The sequence below is a fragment of the Stylophora pistillata genome, chromosome 1 (assembly GCF_964205215.1).
Source record: "Stylophora pistillata chromosome 1, jaStyPist1.2, whole genome shotgun sequence".
NCBI classification, from domain to species: domain Eukaryota; kingdom Metazoa; phylum Cnidaria; class Anthozoa; order Scleractinia; family Pocilloporidae; genus Stylophora; species Stylophora pistillata.
In genome coordinates, this window is record NC_142519.1 from 51,924,205 (window position 1) to 51,940,011 (window position 15,807).

A 15,807-nucleotide genomic window follows, 5' to 3' on the forward strand; every position below is an offset into this window, starting at 1 on the left:
TATGATTACTCATTAAGGAGCGATCTTTGATTCAGTTGTTTCCATTGTTAGTGGTATAAACCGCTTAAAGTTACACGGTATTTTTTCAATGTTAAGTACTCGAAATTAAGTGCACTAGAACATAACCGGATCCAAATGTATAAGTGTACAGACATTTTCCGAAGTTTCAAGAGATGCTCCGTCAGACATCTTTGGCGGAATAGAAGATAAACCATCCTAAGGAGGAAAAGCGCAACTACCCCTTTTCTCCAGAGGGAAAAACTAAGCAAAAACATAATGTGACTTCACAACAACTTTTAAATGGTATTATCAACCCATTCCAGTTTAGTTTATATAAGCCAATTTAAACAGCAAAAAAAAAGTGGTGAAACGTACAAATAACGTAGACTTACTCTAGGAATCCTGATTACCCATTAACGAGCGATTTTAGGTTCACTTTTGTCCATTTCTTAGGAAATTAAATGGAAATCAAATCAAGAAGCTAAAAGCTGGAGTCTTCAACAACAACTCCGAGTTGACTGAATTGTAAGTAACATTCATAAATTAACACTCGATGATTGTTTAGAAAATGATCTTAAAATCTTGTTATTTACATTGTACTCTCATTAACTTTGTTATTAAGCTCTTTCTTTGATTTCTTGCTCTAAGGGTATTTAAGCTCAGGGATCTTTGAAAGAGATAATATGCGAATAAAAGGGAGTGGCCGAGCGTATGAGTTAAACATGACTAGTTCCATGAATAGTTCCATGACTAGCCTAGAGCACCTTGTAATTTCATCACAGGTTGACTCTGATTGGTTTTGAAAGCGTAGATCAAACCTTACATTCTTGGCACTCTCTCGACTTTACTATTTAAGTATAGATCTCTAAAACAATAATAAGGCTTGAAAGGCTGGGGAACTTACCATTCTCAAGGCGAACTGTAATGCTTGAAATTTAAATAGTGCCTCCAATGGCTCTCCGATTGGTTTAAAAACTTAGGTCAAGCCTTAAAGTCTTGGCGTATCCTTTATGTAGGTCCCTATATGACAATCACATAGCAGAACTACAACCGGGAGTCTTCCATGTTAGCTCGGTTATTATCGTTTTTTGCCCGCCAATTGTCTTTTTTGCAAAATTCAAGAGCAAATTTTGTCTAGCTGAGATGGACCTTTTTATTCGTGGCGAAAATGGTAAGAAGTGATTTGCTCTACTCTCCGGTGGCGAAATGTATTGCTTGATATTTAACAAAGCCATTAAATGCACAATGTTGTGTAACTCAGGTTATCTGTTTTAGTGGTATTAACCGCTGGTAGTTACTTGGCATTTTTTTAATTACTTGGCATTTTTTAAATGTCAAGTACTCGAGATTAAGTTCACTAGAACATACTTTTCTAAATGTATCAGGCGCACAGATATTTTCCGAGGTCTCGAGAAATGCGCAGTCAGACATGTTTGGCAGAGTAGAAGATAAGCCATCTTAAGGGGAAAAAACGCATCTTCCCCTTTTCTTCAAAGGGAAAACCTAAGCAATAGCGTTAGGAGACTTCACAACACTTTTGAAATTGTATTTTAAACCCATTCCCAGCTTAGTTTATCTAACTCAGTTTAAACAAATGGTCAAAAGGATAAATAACATGGACTTGCTCGATTGAAATGCGATTGAAATGTGATTTTAATCGTTAATAATCCCACTAAGTTTCAAAACAGCTTCAAGTCGATAAATCTGTAAGTCAAAAATTCAAGACTTAAAAGATTAGTTCGGTAGTTTTTTTTTCATTTTTCCCGCCAACTGCTTTCTTTTTAAATTTCAAATTACAATTTTCCTCATCCTCTCCCCCATTTGTATTCTTTCTGTATTCACGCGCAGCGCGCGTGAGTTTAAAAATTAGCCAATCAGGTCAAAGAACTCTAACTTTGACTTTGAAAATTTTTCGGGTATCCTTTGCTGTTTTATTTTTCGGAGTTGTTTTGGTTTTTGAGTTTTCGTTCGAGGTAATTTGTTATCCCTCAGTTTGGAATTCTAAGAAGCTTCTCAAGTTTTATTTGATCCGAAAGTTGTGGTTGTTTTAGCACATGTTTGTTAAATATATATTTCTGTGGAGTTTGGACTCTACCCTTTGTTTTCGTAATTGGATTTTTTACACAGACTAAAGGGGAGCACCTTTTGGAGTGTTCAATAATAGTACCAAAATGATCCAAGTGCTCTTTGACAATTATTTTGCAAGAGAAAGTGGAATGTGAGATGATAAATAACCAAAAAAATGCACAGCCACGAGTTGTTTATGAAAATCTTACATTTTGACAACGAACAGAAGTAAAAAGCTACTTCTTTCCAAATGGAGTACAGTTCCAGTAGCCTCAGCTAAAGTTCCCCAGCCCTTTTCTAGTAGGAGTGTTTGATCTAGTGCTAACCGCTGGAAACTCCCTTTCCTAGTACACAGATAGACAAAACCCAGACACCTGCTCTCCCCTTTACCCCTTCATGACCTATCAGAGCCCTTTAGTACCTTTTTGACACACAGAATAGTGATGGCAATACAAAGTGAGGCGAGTAAAAACCTGGCCCTAGGAAAATTGCTTCCCTATATCTTGTTCTGGTATCATACATCAGCAAGACTAGTAAAAACCGTCACGATTGGCAGAATTCAATGTAAACGTATGGCAAGAGTCAATATAGTTTTGGCAACGATGATGTCCTTAAATAAATTGCTACTTCATAAGCACCAGTGGGTTTCTGTTCAATGTTAACCTTCGACACTCACTATTTTAATCACAAACTGACTCTGAAACTAAATTCGAAATATCAACTTGGTACAGACCGTACATTCAAGGTAAACTTCTTTTTGTAGGTACTTACAGGACAATGAGATAGCAAAGCTACCAGCTGAAGTCTTCAATAACAACAGGAAGTTGACTAAACTGTAAGTAAAATATTCATGTTCCTGCTAAGTGACTGGCTTTACTCTACTAGACAAACTTATACTAAAATAGACTTTGTTGTTCATAGCGAGCCAAAAGAGGGCTGGGGTAGTTTAAAAAAATGGAACCAGTAAGCAAAGAATTAGCCATTGGGTGTAGTTCTGTAGAACAAAAGACCAAAGAGCCAATACAGAGGAAGAATCGTATTGTCGATAAAAACATTGCTACCCTATAAACACCACTGGGTTTCTGTTCTATGTTAACCTTCGACGCTCACTATCATTAACCTAAAACTGACTCTGAAACTCTGGGGTAGTTTAAAAAAATGGAAGCAATAAACAAAGAATTAGCCATTATTCCGTCGAACAGAGAACCAAAGAGCCAATGCAGAATAAGAGCCGTATCATTAACACAATTTGAACTAAAATAATAAAAAAGCTACGTTAGTTCACGGCCTCTTGCACTATTTACCTCAGGCAATGACAGTATGTTATGGACTCTTAAACTTTACTAGGTTATAAAGAAACTGGGCCTTAACACAGGTCGCACATAAAAAAAAAATGATAAGTGTTAACAATCTTTTTTATTTTAATTTTTTTGTAGACAGGCGTTTACACTAGCGATTAGTGCTATATCTCATTTAAAAGAGGACAGAATAAGCTTTAAAAAAATAGTTTGTTTCCTAAAATGCATGTATTTTAAATAATGTGAAGGAAATGTCATAAAATTTGCCTAACTTAATATAATGATAATAATGATAATAATAATAATGATAATAAAAATAATAATAATAATAATAATAATAATAATGTAAAGATGAAATAAACAATTTTTAATAGAAGAGAAAAATCGAGTTTCCAGATGGGATTTGAACCCACGACCCTCCGTGATCTAGTCTACGGAGGGTCGTGGGTTCAAATCCCATCTGGAAACTCGATATTTCTCTTCTATTAATAATAATAATGATAATAATAATAATAATGATAATAACAATAATAATAATAATATTTAGACAGGATAACCCCTTCAGTGTACTAAACACTGGTATCAATGGGGGTCCTGTTATTAAAATACGTAATTAAAAAATACAAAAAGTCTAAAAGGTAAAAAGCACTAAGAAAAACTGTTGCATGGCCGACATCAACAAAAAGAGATGTACATCTACACGAAAACGTCCAATAATTAGGAAAAAGTCCTTCGTGGCCCTTGAGAATTCAATAAAGGATTCCTTTGCTTTTATATGGTGAGAGAGACCGTTAAATTCCATCGCGCCTGTAAAATAAAAAGATTTCTTGGGGAACTCAAGGTTGACTTTTGGAAGATGAATGTCATTACAGCGTCTAGTAGCAAACGTGTGCAAAGAGGTATTTAAATTAAAATAGTGATTCAGATAAGGCGGTACCGAGCCATCAAGGCATTTTCTAGCTAACACGACAATATGAAGCTTTCGTCTATCAATCAAGGGTACCAGACACAGAGTAGCATTCAGCTCTTTAGTATCGAGACCACAATTTGGAAAAATTAACTTTGCTGCTCTATGCTTTAAGCGCTCGTGTACATCAGAATTAGCTTTACGACAGCCGTGCCAGGCCACATCACAGCAATCAAAAACAGGTAAAATCATCGTCTTGTAAAGGCAATCAGCAGTAGCCATGGGAATAGAAATTCTCAGACGCCTAAAAAAACCCAATCTCCTTGAGACCTTATTGACCACGCGCTCAATATGGTTTTTAAAACTCAAGTGCTGATCAATTACAACGCCAAGATATTTGAAAGACTCGGATTTTGCCGAGGAAGATCCATTGCAGGATAAGCTTATACTATCCTCCCGCTTAAGCCGTTGATGTAGGCCATATGTCACATATTCAGTCTTGCACATATTAAAAAAAAGCTTATTTTCTTCCATCCACGAAGAAATACGGTTGATATCGTTGCTTAGGCTTGCTTCTAACTCAATAGCAGTTTTAGTGGTAAAAAAACAACACCATATCGTCTGCATAAAGCAGAACTTGCGAGAAGCAGATGCAGGAGGGCATGTCGTTTATGTGCAATATAAAGAGCAGGGACCCCAAAATTGATCCTTGAGGGACGCCAGAAGCTATATCCAAGGGCGAGGAGAGAGCTTTGTCGATCTCTACGCAATGGGAATGGCCTAGCAAATATCTAGAAAACCAAAGAAGAGTCCTGCTACATATGCCATACCTCTGTAGCTTGTTTAGAAGGATATGGTGGTCTAGCGTATCGAAGGCCTTCTTCAGGTCAATGAAGACCGCCCCAGTGAGAAGACCATTATCCATATTTCTACCGATTTCATCCACAAAAAAGGTGACAGCTGTTTCAGTGGAGAAATTCTTCCGGAAGCCAGATTGACAGGACGACAAGAAATTGTTTGCGTTTAAACAACTAAACAATTGATGATATACGACTTTCTCGGCGATTTTGGAATTTACTGGGAGAATAGAGATGGGACGATAGTTATCCATTTCTTCTCTATTACCAGACTTGAACAACGGAACAACTTTTGTGAGTTTGTTTGAGTTTTTAGCTAGCTTTGCATTTTGCCTTTATATCGGAATGTTTGGAATGTTGGTTTGTCTATTCGCATTTAGCTTAGCTTCTTCCTTATAAATTCATATTTCAGTTTACGATAAGTACTTGGATACCACGACTACGTTAAATAAAACGATTCAAGGCTTGTCCGTAAAATATATCCTCGCTTCATAGTGTGTCTTCATTTGCGAAACTCATAGTTGTCGTCGAAATTTTGCTTCGCTTGTGTCGGCCGCTACAGTAAAATAACACCGTTACGAAATTGTCGAACCAAAGATCTTCAAATGTCGAGCTTATCCCTAGAAAACGTGGAACAAGAAATTCAAATCGAAAAGGCAGAAACTAGCTCTCAACAATGGGATGATTCACACGGCGTTGGACACGTCCCAAACTCGGATACGGAAGACGGTAAACCACAAGGGCATCAAAGACGTGGATTTCAGACGCGAACCCCTACCCATGGAACGCGCCTTAGGAGTGCAGTGGTGTATAGAGTCGGATACTTTCAATTTCACCATCTCTCTTAAAGACAGACCTTGCACAAGACGCGGAATCCTTTCCACAATCAGTTCGATTTACGACCCGCTCGATTTCGTTGTTCCAGTTCTACTAGAAGGGAAAACCATTCTACAGGAGTTTTGCAGAAATAATGCTGGATGGGACTATCCAGTTCCCAATGATGTACGATCGAAATGGTTCATATGGAGGGCCGAATTAGAAGAATTGCAAAATTTCGCTATCCCACGCTGTTACAAGCCTATAGATTTCGGAAGAGTCGTCAAGGCAGAGATCCATCACTTCTCGGACGCGAGTTTCAAGGGCTACGGGCAGTGCAGTTGTTTGAGACTGGTAAATGAGAATGGCAAAATTTGCTGCGCTTTCGTACTAGGAAAGGCTCGAGTCACGCCTTTGAAAGCAGTAATCGTCCCGAGGCTAGAGCTCACAGCAGCTGTCCTATCGGCACGAGTCAGCGAGCAGTTAAAGGGGGAGCTGGACATCGAGATAACAGATGAAGTATTCTGGACAGACAGCAGAGTGGACCTCGGCTACATCGCTAACAGCGTCAGACGTTTCCACGTATTTGTAGCCAACAGAGTCCAAGAAATCCAAGATAAAACCTCGATATCGCAATGGAGGTATGTGGATACGAAGACCAATCCTGCAGACGAAGCGTCCAGAGGGTTAAGAGCACGGGAGCTCGTCCAGTCGAAGTGGATTCAAGGACCAGATTTTCTTTGGAAGCCAGAGACTGAGTGGGGTGTCACGTTAAACCAATCAGTCGGCGACGCTGAGCTTCTAAGTGGTGATCCAGAGGTCAAGAAAGTTGTCTCTCTCGCTACTGCTGTCACACCATCCTGGCCGACCATGGTAGACCGCTTAACATACTTTTCGGATTGGCACCGCGCTAAGAAGGCGATCGCCATATGCCGCCGTTATACACGTCTATTACGAAGTAGAATTCAGAAAGGAAATGATTCCAAGATCACCAGGAAGTTGCCAAGCGGAAGGAGTTTCCAGCCTGTGTCAACTCAGGAACTGTATGAAGCAGAAGTCGTAGTCCTGATGGCTGTACAACAAGAGTTCAACCCCGACATCTCACCATCAGGTCCTCTTGGTAAACTGGATCCATACAAGGATTCAAACGGCACTATTAGAGTTGGTGGACGACTCAACCTATCTGATAACCCGGGGCAATGCATTCACCCAGCAATTCTGCCGAAAACCAGTCACGTCACTGAAATCATTATCAGGCACTTTCATCATAAAGAAAAACATCAAGGCAGAGGGATCACGATTAATGAGATTAGAGCAAGCGGTTACTGGGTCATAGGAGCTATTTCAACCGTATCGTCTGCAATACGTGGATGTGTTACGTGCCGTAAATTACGTGGTAAATTACAGGAGCAACGTATGGCTGATCTACCGCATGATCGATTGGAGCCAGCGCCCCCAATTCACCAACTGCGCAGTTGATTATTTTGGCCCCTTCGTGATCAGAGAGTGTCGCAAGGATCTTAAACGCTACGGAGTGCTATTCACCTGTATGGCTTCTAGAGCAGTACACGTCGAGGTGTCCGCTACTTTGGAGACCGATTCCTTTATCAACGCCTTCCGAAGGTTTGTCTCCAGGAGAGGTCCTACTCGGCAGTTACGCAGCGACCAGGGTACGAATTTCGTGGGTGCCAGAAGAGAATTAAAGGTAGCTTTGGAAGAATTGGACAATGATAAGATTCGAGGCGCGCTACGGCGCCACGACTGCGATTGGTTTGTCTTCAAGATGAACGTTCCGTCAGCCAGTCACATGGGTGGTGTCTGGGAGCGACAGATTCGCTCAGTGCGCAACGTCCTGTCGTCTCTATTGCAAACCAACGGTTCCCAACTCAACCATGAAGCGCTTGAAACCTTCATATGCGAAGCGGAGGCAATAGTAAACAGCCGCTCGCTTACGATTGACTCCTTCAACGATCCAACCTCCCTGAATCCGTTGACGCCCAACCATCTACTAACGATGAAAACGAAAGTACTTCTACCACCACCTGGTGTGTTCCAAGCCCCTGATAAGTATTGCAGAAAACGCTGGCGGCGAGTACAGCACTTTGCGAATGAATCTTGGATCAGATGGAAGAAAGAGTACTTCTTTAACCTGCAACAAAGGCAGACATGGAACAAGCCCGGACGAAACACGCGTGTTGGTGACATCGTCTTCATAAAGGATGATGAGAATCTTCCTCGCAATATATGGCAGCTTGCTCGAGTGACCCAAGCCCACCAGAGCGCCGATGGCCATGTACACACTGTCAAACTTGCTGTCGCAGATCGCACGCTGGATAAAAGGGGTAGACGTGTTAAACCGTGCAGATACCTGGAACGCCCCGTACAGAAACTTGTACTGTTACAAGAAGCAAGTGAGACCTGAGGTTCATCCCCAACGAGGAGCCACGAATACAAGTAGTCATTAACCTTATTTCATCCTCATTACTCTGCGGATATTTAGTCGTGCTTAATGACCTTCATTAGCTTTGTATATTAGTGAAATGTGGACATTTCAGGGGAGCCATGTAACGGCTGCCATGCTTTTTGCCTGCTGTTAAGAAGACGTTAACAAACTTGTGCGCGCGTGACTCGCGTGCGCGTGCTTTGAGGTTACGAAGAAATCTCGTAAGCAAATCACGCAGACCCTTTTTAATGTTGACGTGTGCGATTTTTACAGGAGAGTCGTTGAAGTTTTTTTTGTTTATCGTTTGGTTGTTGTCGTTTGCCGTAAGACTACAGTTTTCTGTGTTAGAGTAAGTGTCTGTTTGGATTTCCCGTTTCGCTTCCGAATACCTAACTTATATTGAAGTTCGATTTGGTTCAATTCTTACAAGCGGGACTGTTATGTAAGTGCTAATGTTCCTTTCCTTGAGCTTATATATAGTTTTTTTGTGAGTTTGTTTGAGTTTTTAGCTAGCTTTGCATCTTGCCTTTATATCGGAATGTTTGGAATGTTGGTTTGTCTATTCGCATTTAGCTTAGCTTCTTCCTTATAAATTCATATTTCAGTTTACGATAAGTACTTGGATACCACGACTACGTTAAATAAAACGATCCAAGGCTTGTCCATAAAATATATCCCCGCTTCATAGTGTGTCTTCATTTGCGAAACTCATAGTTGTCGTCGAAATTTTGCTTCGCTTGTGTCGGCCGCTACAGGACTTCTTGCACTCAGAAACTCAGCCATTCTAAAAGATTATGTCAGAAGTATAGTTCTTCGAACTCAAGGTTCACCGAGACTTCAGTCGCTTTAAAGGACTTAAATTGTTTTGTTTTTGTTTTTTCATGATGCTTAGACTTATTACACTACTCTTTTGTCGGCTCCGCACGAGTGGACAGCTCTTCTCCCCTAGTTTCTGGTTTCTCTTATTGCCGAGCAAAAGTAAATAACCTCAACTCTCTTGCCCCCAACTATATATATTCTTATAGCCCTTTGATATTTACTTGCCGTAAAAACCGATTACGACGCAACAAAATTTCCTGACCTTAACCATTCCAGCTAATACAAATCAAGCTTTAGAAAAAACTGGATTACAATATCACATGTTCAGTCGTCTTACATTATTCAAAAACATCACAAGAGATATGTTGATGTGAATAATCACGTTAGTAGTTATCATCCGCCTCCCTGTTAGCTCAATTGGTTAGAGCGCCCGATTGTGTTATGCGGGAGGTCGAGGGTTGAGGCCCCGGCCGGACCGATACTCATGGTCTTAAAATTAGCGAGGAGAATTTACTACCTTTCTTTAATCAAGAACTGGATAGATATTCTAGTCTTCTCGGATAAGGACGAATAAACCGTAGGCCCCGTCTCCTGCAGGGTTAAGGGTAGGAGACGTTAATTTCCCACGCAGGAGATTACTCTGTTGTGGATGTCCTCCCCTGGGGTGGGATGGGTAGGATGGGTGCTAGTTAACAGTTATTTTACGAGAACAAGTCGAATGTGAGATGTTAAATAACCAACAAATTGCACAGCACCGAGTTGTTTATAAAAATCTCACATTTTGACTACGAACAGGAGTAAAAAGCTATTTCCTCAGTTCCAAATGGAGTAGAGTTCCAATCGCTTCAGCTCAAGTTCTCCAACCCTTTTCCACTAAGAGTGTTTGATCTAGTGGTAACCGCTGGAATTTCCATTTCCCAGTACACAGATAGACAAAACCCAGACACATGCTTTCCCCTTTACCCCTTTAACCCTTTATGACCTATAACAGCCCTTTAGTATCTTTTTTACACACACAACATTGACGGCACTTCAAAGTAAGGCGAGTAAAAACCTAGCCCTGGGGAAAATTGGTTCAAAACATCTTGTTCTGGTATCAAACGACAGCAAGACTGGTAAAAACCGGTACGATTGGCAAGATTGAATATAAACGTATGGCAAGAGTCAATATAGTTTTGGGAACGATTATGTTGCTAAAACATTGCTACCTTATAAAGTCCTTTGGGTTTCTGTTTTATGTTAACCTTTAACACTCACTATTTTAACCACAAACTGACTCTGAAACTAAAGTATTAATTTAGAACAGACCGTAAATTCAGGGTAAACTTCTTTTTGTAGGTACTTACAGGACAATGAGATAGCAGAGCTACCAGCTGGAGTCTTCAGTAACAACATGAAGTTGACTGAACTGTAAGTAAAATATTCATGTTCCTGCTAAGTAACTGGCTTTACGCCATTTGCCAAACTTGTACTAAAATCTCATTATCATAGCTATCAATGCCACTGCTTTTAGCCCTTATTTTGACCCAGTTCAAGGTAATAGTATCAATCCAGGAGAATATAACTTATAAAATGTTTACTGACATCCTCTTGATCAGAAGGAGATACTTAACTTCAACTTCAAATTGCAGTTATTTTTTCATCGGAAACTGATTTCAGTCATTATTAAGGCTACATATTAAATTTAATTTAATTCTATTTCTTAGGCACTTAAATGAAAACAAAATCAAGAAGCTGCCAGCTGGAGTCTTCAGTAACTACTCCGAGTTGACTGGACTGTAAGTAATACATTCATAAGTTAATATTTGATGGATTGTTTAGAACATGAGCTTAAAATCTCTTTATTAACAGCGCAGTCTCGTGATCCTCGGTACTAAGCTCCTTCTTTAATTTCTTATATCAGAAAGAGTTTGTAAGGCTGCAATTTTTGTTAAAGCTGAGTCTGAGGTGTTTGAGCTCAGGGGTCTTCGACAACCATGCTACGCGATTGAAAGAGAGTGCCATGACACAGGATTTTAAGGGACTAATACTGAAGCTTGAAACATGGAATTTGATGCAAATCTTATATCTCAACGCGCTCTTTTACCAACAACGCGGTTCCAAATTTTGATAGGAATCCCATTTGTATTGTCATCGGTCCCAGTGCATTAAAAAAAATTGGTTTAAGGGATGTTATTTACGTTTTGTTAATCTAATTTATTCAACCCATATCATCACCCAGTCAAAGGTTATAACATCAACCACAATACCTACAAAGAATTGTTCTGGAGGACAAAATTGCCTTAACCATCACATCGCGGTTCTGTATTTTACCAGAAATGTGATTTCACTGACATGATTACAGGCCAAATAAGACTATAATTGGAATAGTCATCTGGTTGTGTCTTTGATTTCCTTTGATTTTCCTTTTATTATTAAAAAAATGCAGTAGATGATCCCTTGAAATGGGAGGAAAAGCTCTTGTAATAAAACCTTTAAAAACCAAATATATATATATATATATATATATATATATATATATAGATATATATCCGTGTGTGTGTTTGAACTTCGCTTTTTTTTACGCGTGGTGAGGTAGCGGCGTGTACTAGAATTGGCAATCGATGTCATTCACTCACAACCACTGCAGCCTGATCGATGGAGTAAATAATCTCCATGCAATTTCTTGATGTTGTTTTCGTGTAACCATCTAAAGATGATTTTAAAAAACTTTGTCTGAGAATATAATCACTAGTGACTAAGCTTTTTGAGTTTTCCAAAAGAAATCAAAGCCCTGCTAAGGTGGATTTTGTCATCCGTTGATAACTGAGAAATCTTATATAGGTAATTGCAAAACAGAGAAACCTGCCCTAGTTTTGCTCACACACTCTCTACAAATTATGCCATTCTCTTTTACTGGAATATTATGGTTTTCGAAGGTCCCTGGGCTTAAAGAACCACACGCACATAATTCTCATACTTTTAGCAGTCGACCGTTTTTAACTTTAGCTAGAAAAGGAAATCATAGACATTACTGGACGCCAGTAGATAACTGACCCATATTTAGACTGATTTGGCCCATAATCATGTGAGTGATTAACCAAAATCAATTTGGTAATCACGAGTAGGATTGCAAACAAAATTGGATGACACTAAGCCCTGTTGCCCTGGTGTTCTATTGCACTGTTAAAGGCGGGTTTCAGGTCTGATTTATTCTGCCTATTTATGTTAACCAAGCTAACCCTCTTGTAAATAACCAAATCATTATTGAGTACATAATCCATTTTGCGTAAAAAGAAAACAAAACTCGGGAATTTGTCCGCCAATAGAGAGCGTTTTAAACATATTTGAAGGATAATAAACACACTACTCTCCATTTCCCCCCAAAAATGGTCGTATATTTGCCCCTGAACATTGTCTGTTCCTCGAAACTCACAAGTTTTGCATCACTCATAGCCTGAATTTGAGCCGCCTCCTCCGCTCGCTAAGTCACTCGAGGAGAGAGCTGAAATTCAGGCTACATCACTTATATCCGTGCATATTTTCGCGCCATAAAAGGCTATTGTTTATGTATGTTAAAATCAAAGAGATACAGTTTTGTTTGTTATCTTTATAACATACTCAAAAAAAGTAAGGGATCAGCCATTTGTTATCGCCTAAAGGAGAGGGGTGGAAGATTTCGGGGGGGGGGGTAACATGGTTTCTGCAGGGGAACAGAGCGGAAATCAGCCGTGGAACTATAGACAACTGATAGCCAATTTGCTGCCACTAAGGGGAGGGGATCTGAAGGACATTTCAGTCTCCTATGGGGGGATCAGGTGAAGTAATCGGGACAAAACCAAAATCCTCCACCCACCTCCCTTCCTCCCCCGGGGGATAAATGATAACTGATAACTAAACTTCTGAAAGTTTCCACTCAAATTCCAAGGATCTTCTCCAGACGGAGAAGACTCCTGAAACAAATTGAGACTTCAATTTCTATTTCGTGGCTTTTCGAACCATGTAGTTCTGTTGCCCAGTTAGGGACTTCATTGCACTTTTTTTGTGTTTAGAATCTTTAGACCAATCTGCCGTTTTATTTATCCGAACGAAATAAAAAAAATGGTTAAGAGGTCACAATTTATCCATCACTTCCTTGTCTTTTCCCAACTAAAAAAAAAAGATTATAAAGAAAAACTGTCGATTAACATTTACTATTTGTTACAAAACGTAAATTTAATCAGGTAAGTTAAACTACAGTCTGTTTTATCCATGATAAAAAGAGAGACAAAAAGGCGGAATACAGGTCTGATTTATTTTGCCTCTTCAGTATGTTCCCAGTTCACAGTTTTAATATTGAGAATTCATTTAAAAGTTATCAATCCCATTTCATGAAAGGATTGTGTGATTGCAGAGTGACATTCTCTACTTATAAGATACAATGATATATATGAACTTCATATATTTCATTGTATCTTATTTATCACTTTCATGGGTTTATTACGAATCAACTTAACGGCCTTCTCCCATTTGGCTTGTTAGCTCAATTGGTAGAGCGCTGCACTAGTATCGCAGAGGTCAGTGGTTCGAATCCCGTACAGGCCTGATTTTTTTCAGGTCTGATTTTCGCTATTGCTTAAATAGCGCTATCTACTGCGAGGATCGTGCATCATACGTATTCTTTACTTATCTTGGTGGCTAAAGAAATTTTTTCTCTTGGGTTACTTTACTTGCTTATTTACGCGAGCAGAGTATTGTGATTTGAAAAAAATTGAAATTCTTATAGATTTTTATACAAAAACAACATCAAGAGGCTACATGGTGACTCATTTGCTACATTGGTCAGACTACAGAGGCTGTAAGTAAAAAATATTTATCAAGTGTTCCACAACACGAATTTGTTAGCAACTGATGTAGAGATAACGTCAGACAAACACATCAAAACAAAAATTGAAGTCGTCATACAGAACTGGTTTATAACACTACGTGTTCAATGGTCTTACTTCACAAACTCTAGCAAGAATCTCAACAGACGACTGCTTAAACAATGCGGCACTTATTGGTTTAAACACAGGACTAAGCAGCCGCACTAAGTTTCGTTGAAGCGAATTGTCACCAGTTAACTTGAGTAATGAAAGTATGTTATGGCCTTTTTAAATTTCATCAGGGTTTAATAACCCAGAAAAGACATTAGATCAAATAAAATATTTTTCTCACCTTGCCTTACACGCTTTAAATTTTTCACAACTTTGCCTGTTTCTGTTGGTAAGTCCGGCCTTGAATAAGTCAAGTAGACAAAATAAATTAGCGTGTGATGATAAAGATTATTGCGCGATAATTTCCATTTATCGCGCGCTAATTTATCACTTATCGCCCCATAATGTCCATTTATCGCGTGATATTTTGTTCTCATCGCGCGATAAAAAAAAATGTGGCATGTCCCCTACGGGCCACCAGACATTTGTATTCTTTTTGTATTTTTTCGCATTCACGCGCAGCGCGTGTATTTTACCAACTACTGTAGTTAATCAGGTCAAAGAGCTTTAACCTTGACATTGGAAATTGACGTAGAGAACTTTTCTCGCGCATCTATGTTGCTTTGTTTTCATGAAGTTGGTTATTGTTTTTGAAGTTTCGTTCAAGGAAATTTGTTATCCCTCAGTTTGGAATTCAAGAAGTTTCTCCATTTTTATTTAATCCTAATGTTGTGGTTACTTTAACACATTTGTTTAATACATATTTCTGCGGAGTTTGGACTCTAGCCACCTGTTTCGTCACAGGAAGTTTTACACAGATAATGGAGGTACCTTTTGTAGTGTCCAATGACAACACCAAAATTATCCAAATGATAGTTAACAACTATTTTACGAGAGCAAGTCGAATGTGAGATGATAAATAACCAACGAAGTGTATTGCCCCGAGTTGTTAATTAAAATCTTGCATTTTGACAACAAACGAAAGGAAAAAGCTACTTCCCTTCCGAATGGAGTAGAGTTCCAATAGCTTCAACTCAAGTTCTCCAGCCCTTTTCTAGTAAGAGTCTTTGATCTAGTGCTAACCGCTGGAATTCCCCTTTTTCAGTACACAAATAAACAAAACCCAGACACCTGCTCTCCCCTTTACCCCTCTATGACCCATCACAGCCCTCTAGGATAATTTTGATAAAAAGAACATTGACAGCACCACAAAACTTCATGAAATAAACCTGTAAAACGAGTAAAAACCTAGCTCTAAGGAAAATTGGTTCGCAACATCTTGTTCTGGTATCATACGTCAGTAAGACTGATAAAAACCTGCACGATTGGCAAGATTAAATAAAGACGAGTAGCAAGAGTCAATGTAGTTTTGGGAACGATCATATCGCTAAAAAATTGCGACCCTATAAACACCATTGGGTTTCTGTTCTATGATAACCTTTGATACTTACTATTTTAACCACAAACTGACTTTGAAGCTAAAATATTAACTAAAAAGGGACCGTAATTTAAATTCAGGGTAAACATCTTTTTGTAGGCACTTGCAGGACAATGAGATCGCAGAGCTACCAGCTGGACTCTTCAGTAACAACAGGAGGTTGACTGAACTGTACGTAAAATATTCATGTTCCCGCTAAGTGACTGGCTGCACGCCATTTGCCAAATT

General features: G+C 39.1%; 2 protein-coding genes across 2 annotated transcripts; both read left to right on the top strand.

Moving 5' to 3' along the window:
- The first annotated feature begins 5,810 nt into the window (after positions 1-5,810).
- Positions 5,811-7,424, top strand: LOC148743014 (uncharacterized). The gene has a single exon (XM_088749447.1). The coding sequence runs from the start codon at positions 5,811-5,813 to the stop codon at positions 7,422-7,424; it is 1,614 nt and encodes a 537-aa protein (XP_088605573.1).
- A 70-nt stretch (positions 7,425-7,494) lies between these two features.
- LOC148743015 (uncharacterized) lies at positions 7,495-8,367 on the top strand. Its single transcript, XM_088749450.1, has one exon. It carries the CDS (start codon positions 7,495-7,497, stop codon positions 8,365-8,367), a length of 873 nt encoding a protein of 290 aa, XP_088605576.1.
- Positions 8,368-15,807: the final 7,440 nt, after the last annotated feature.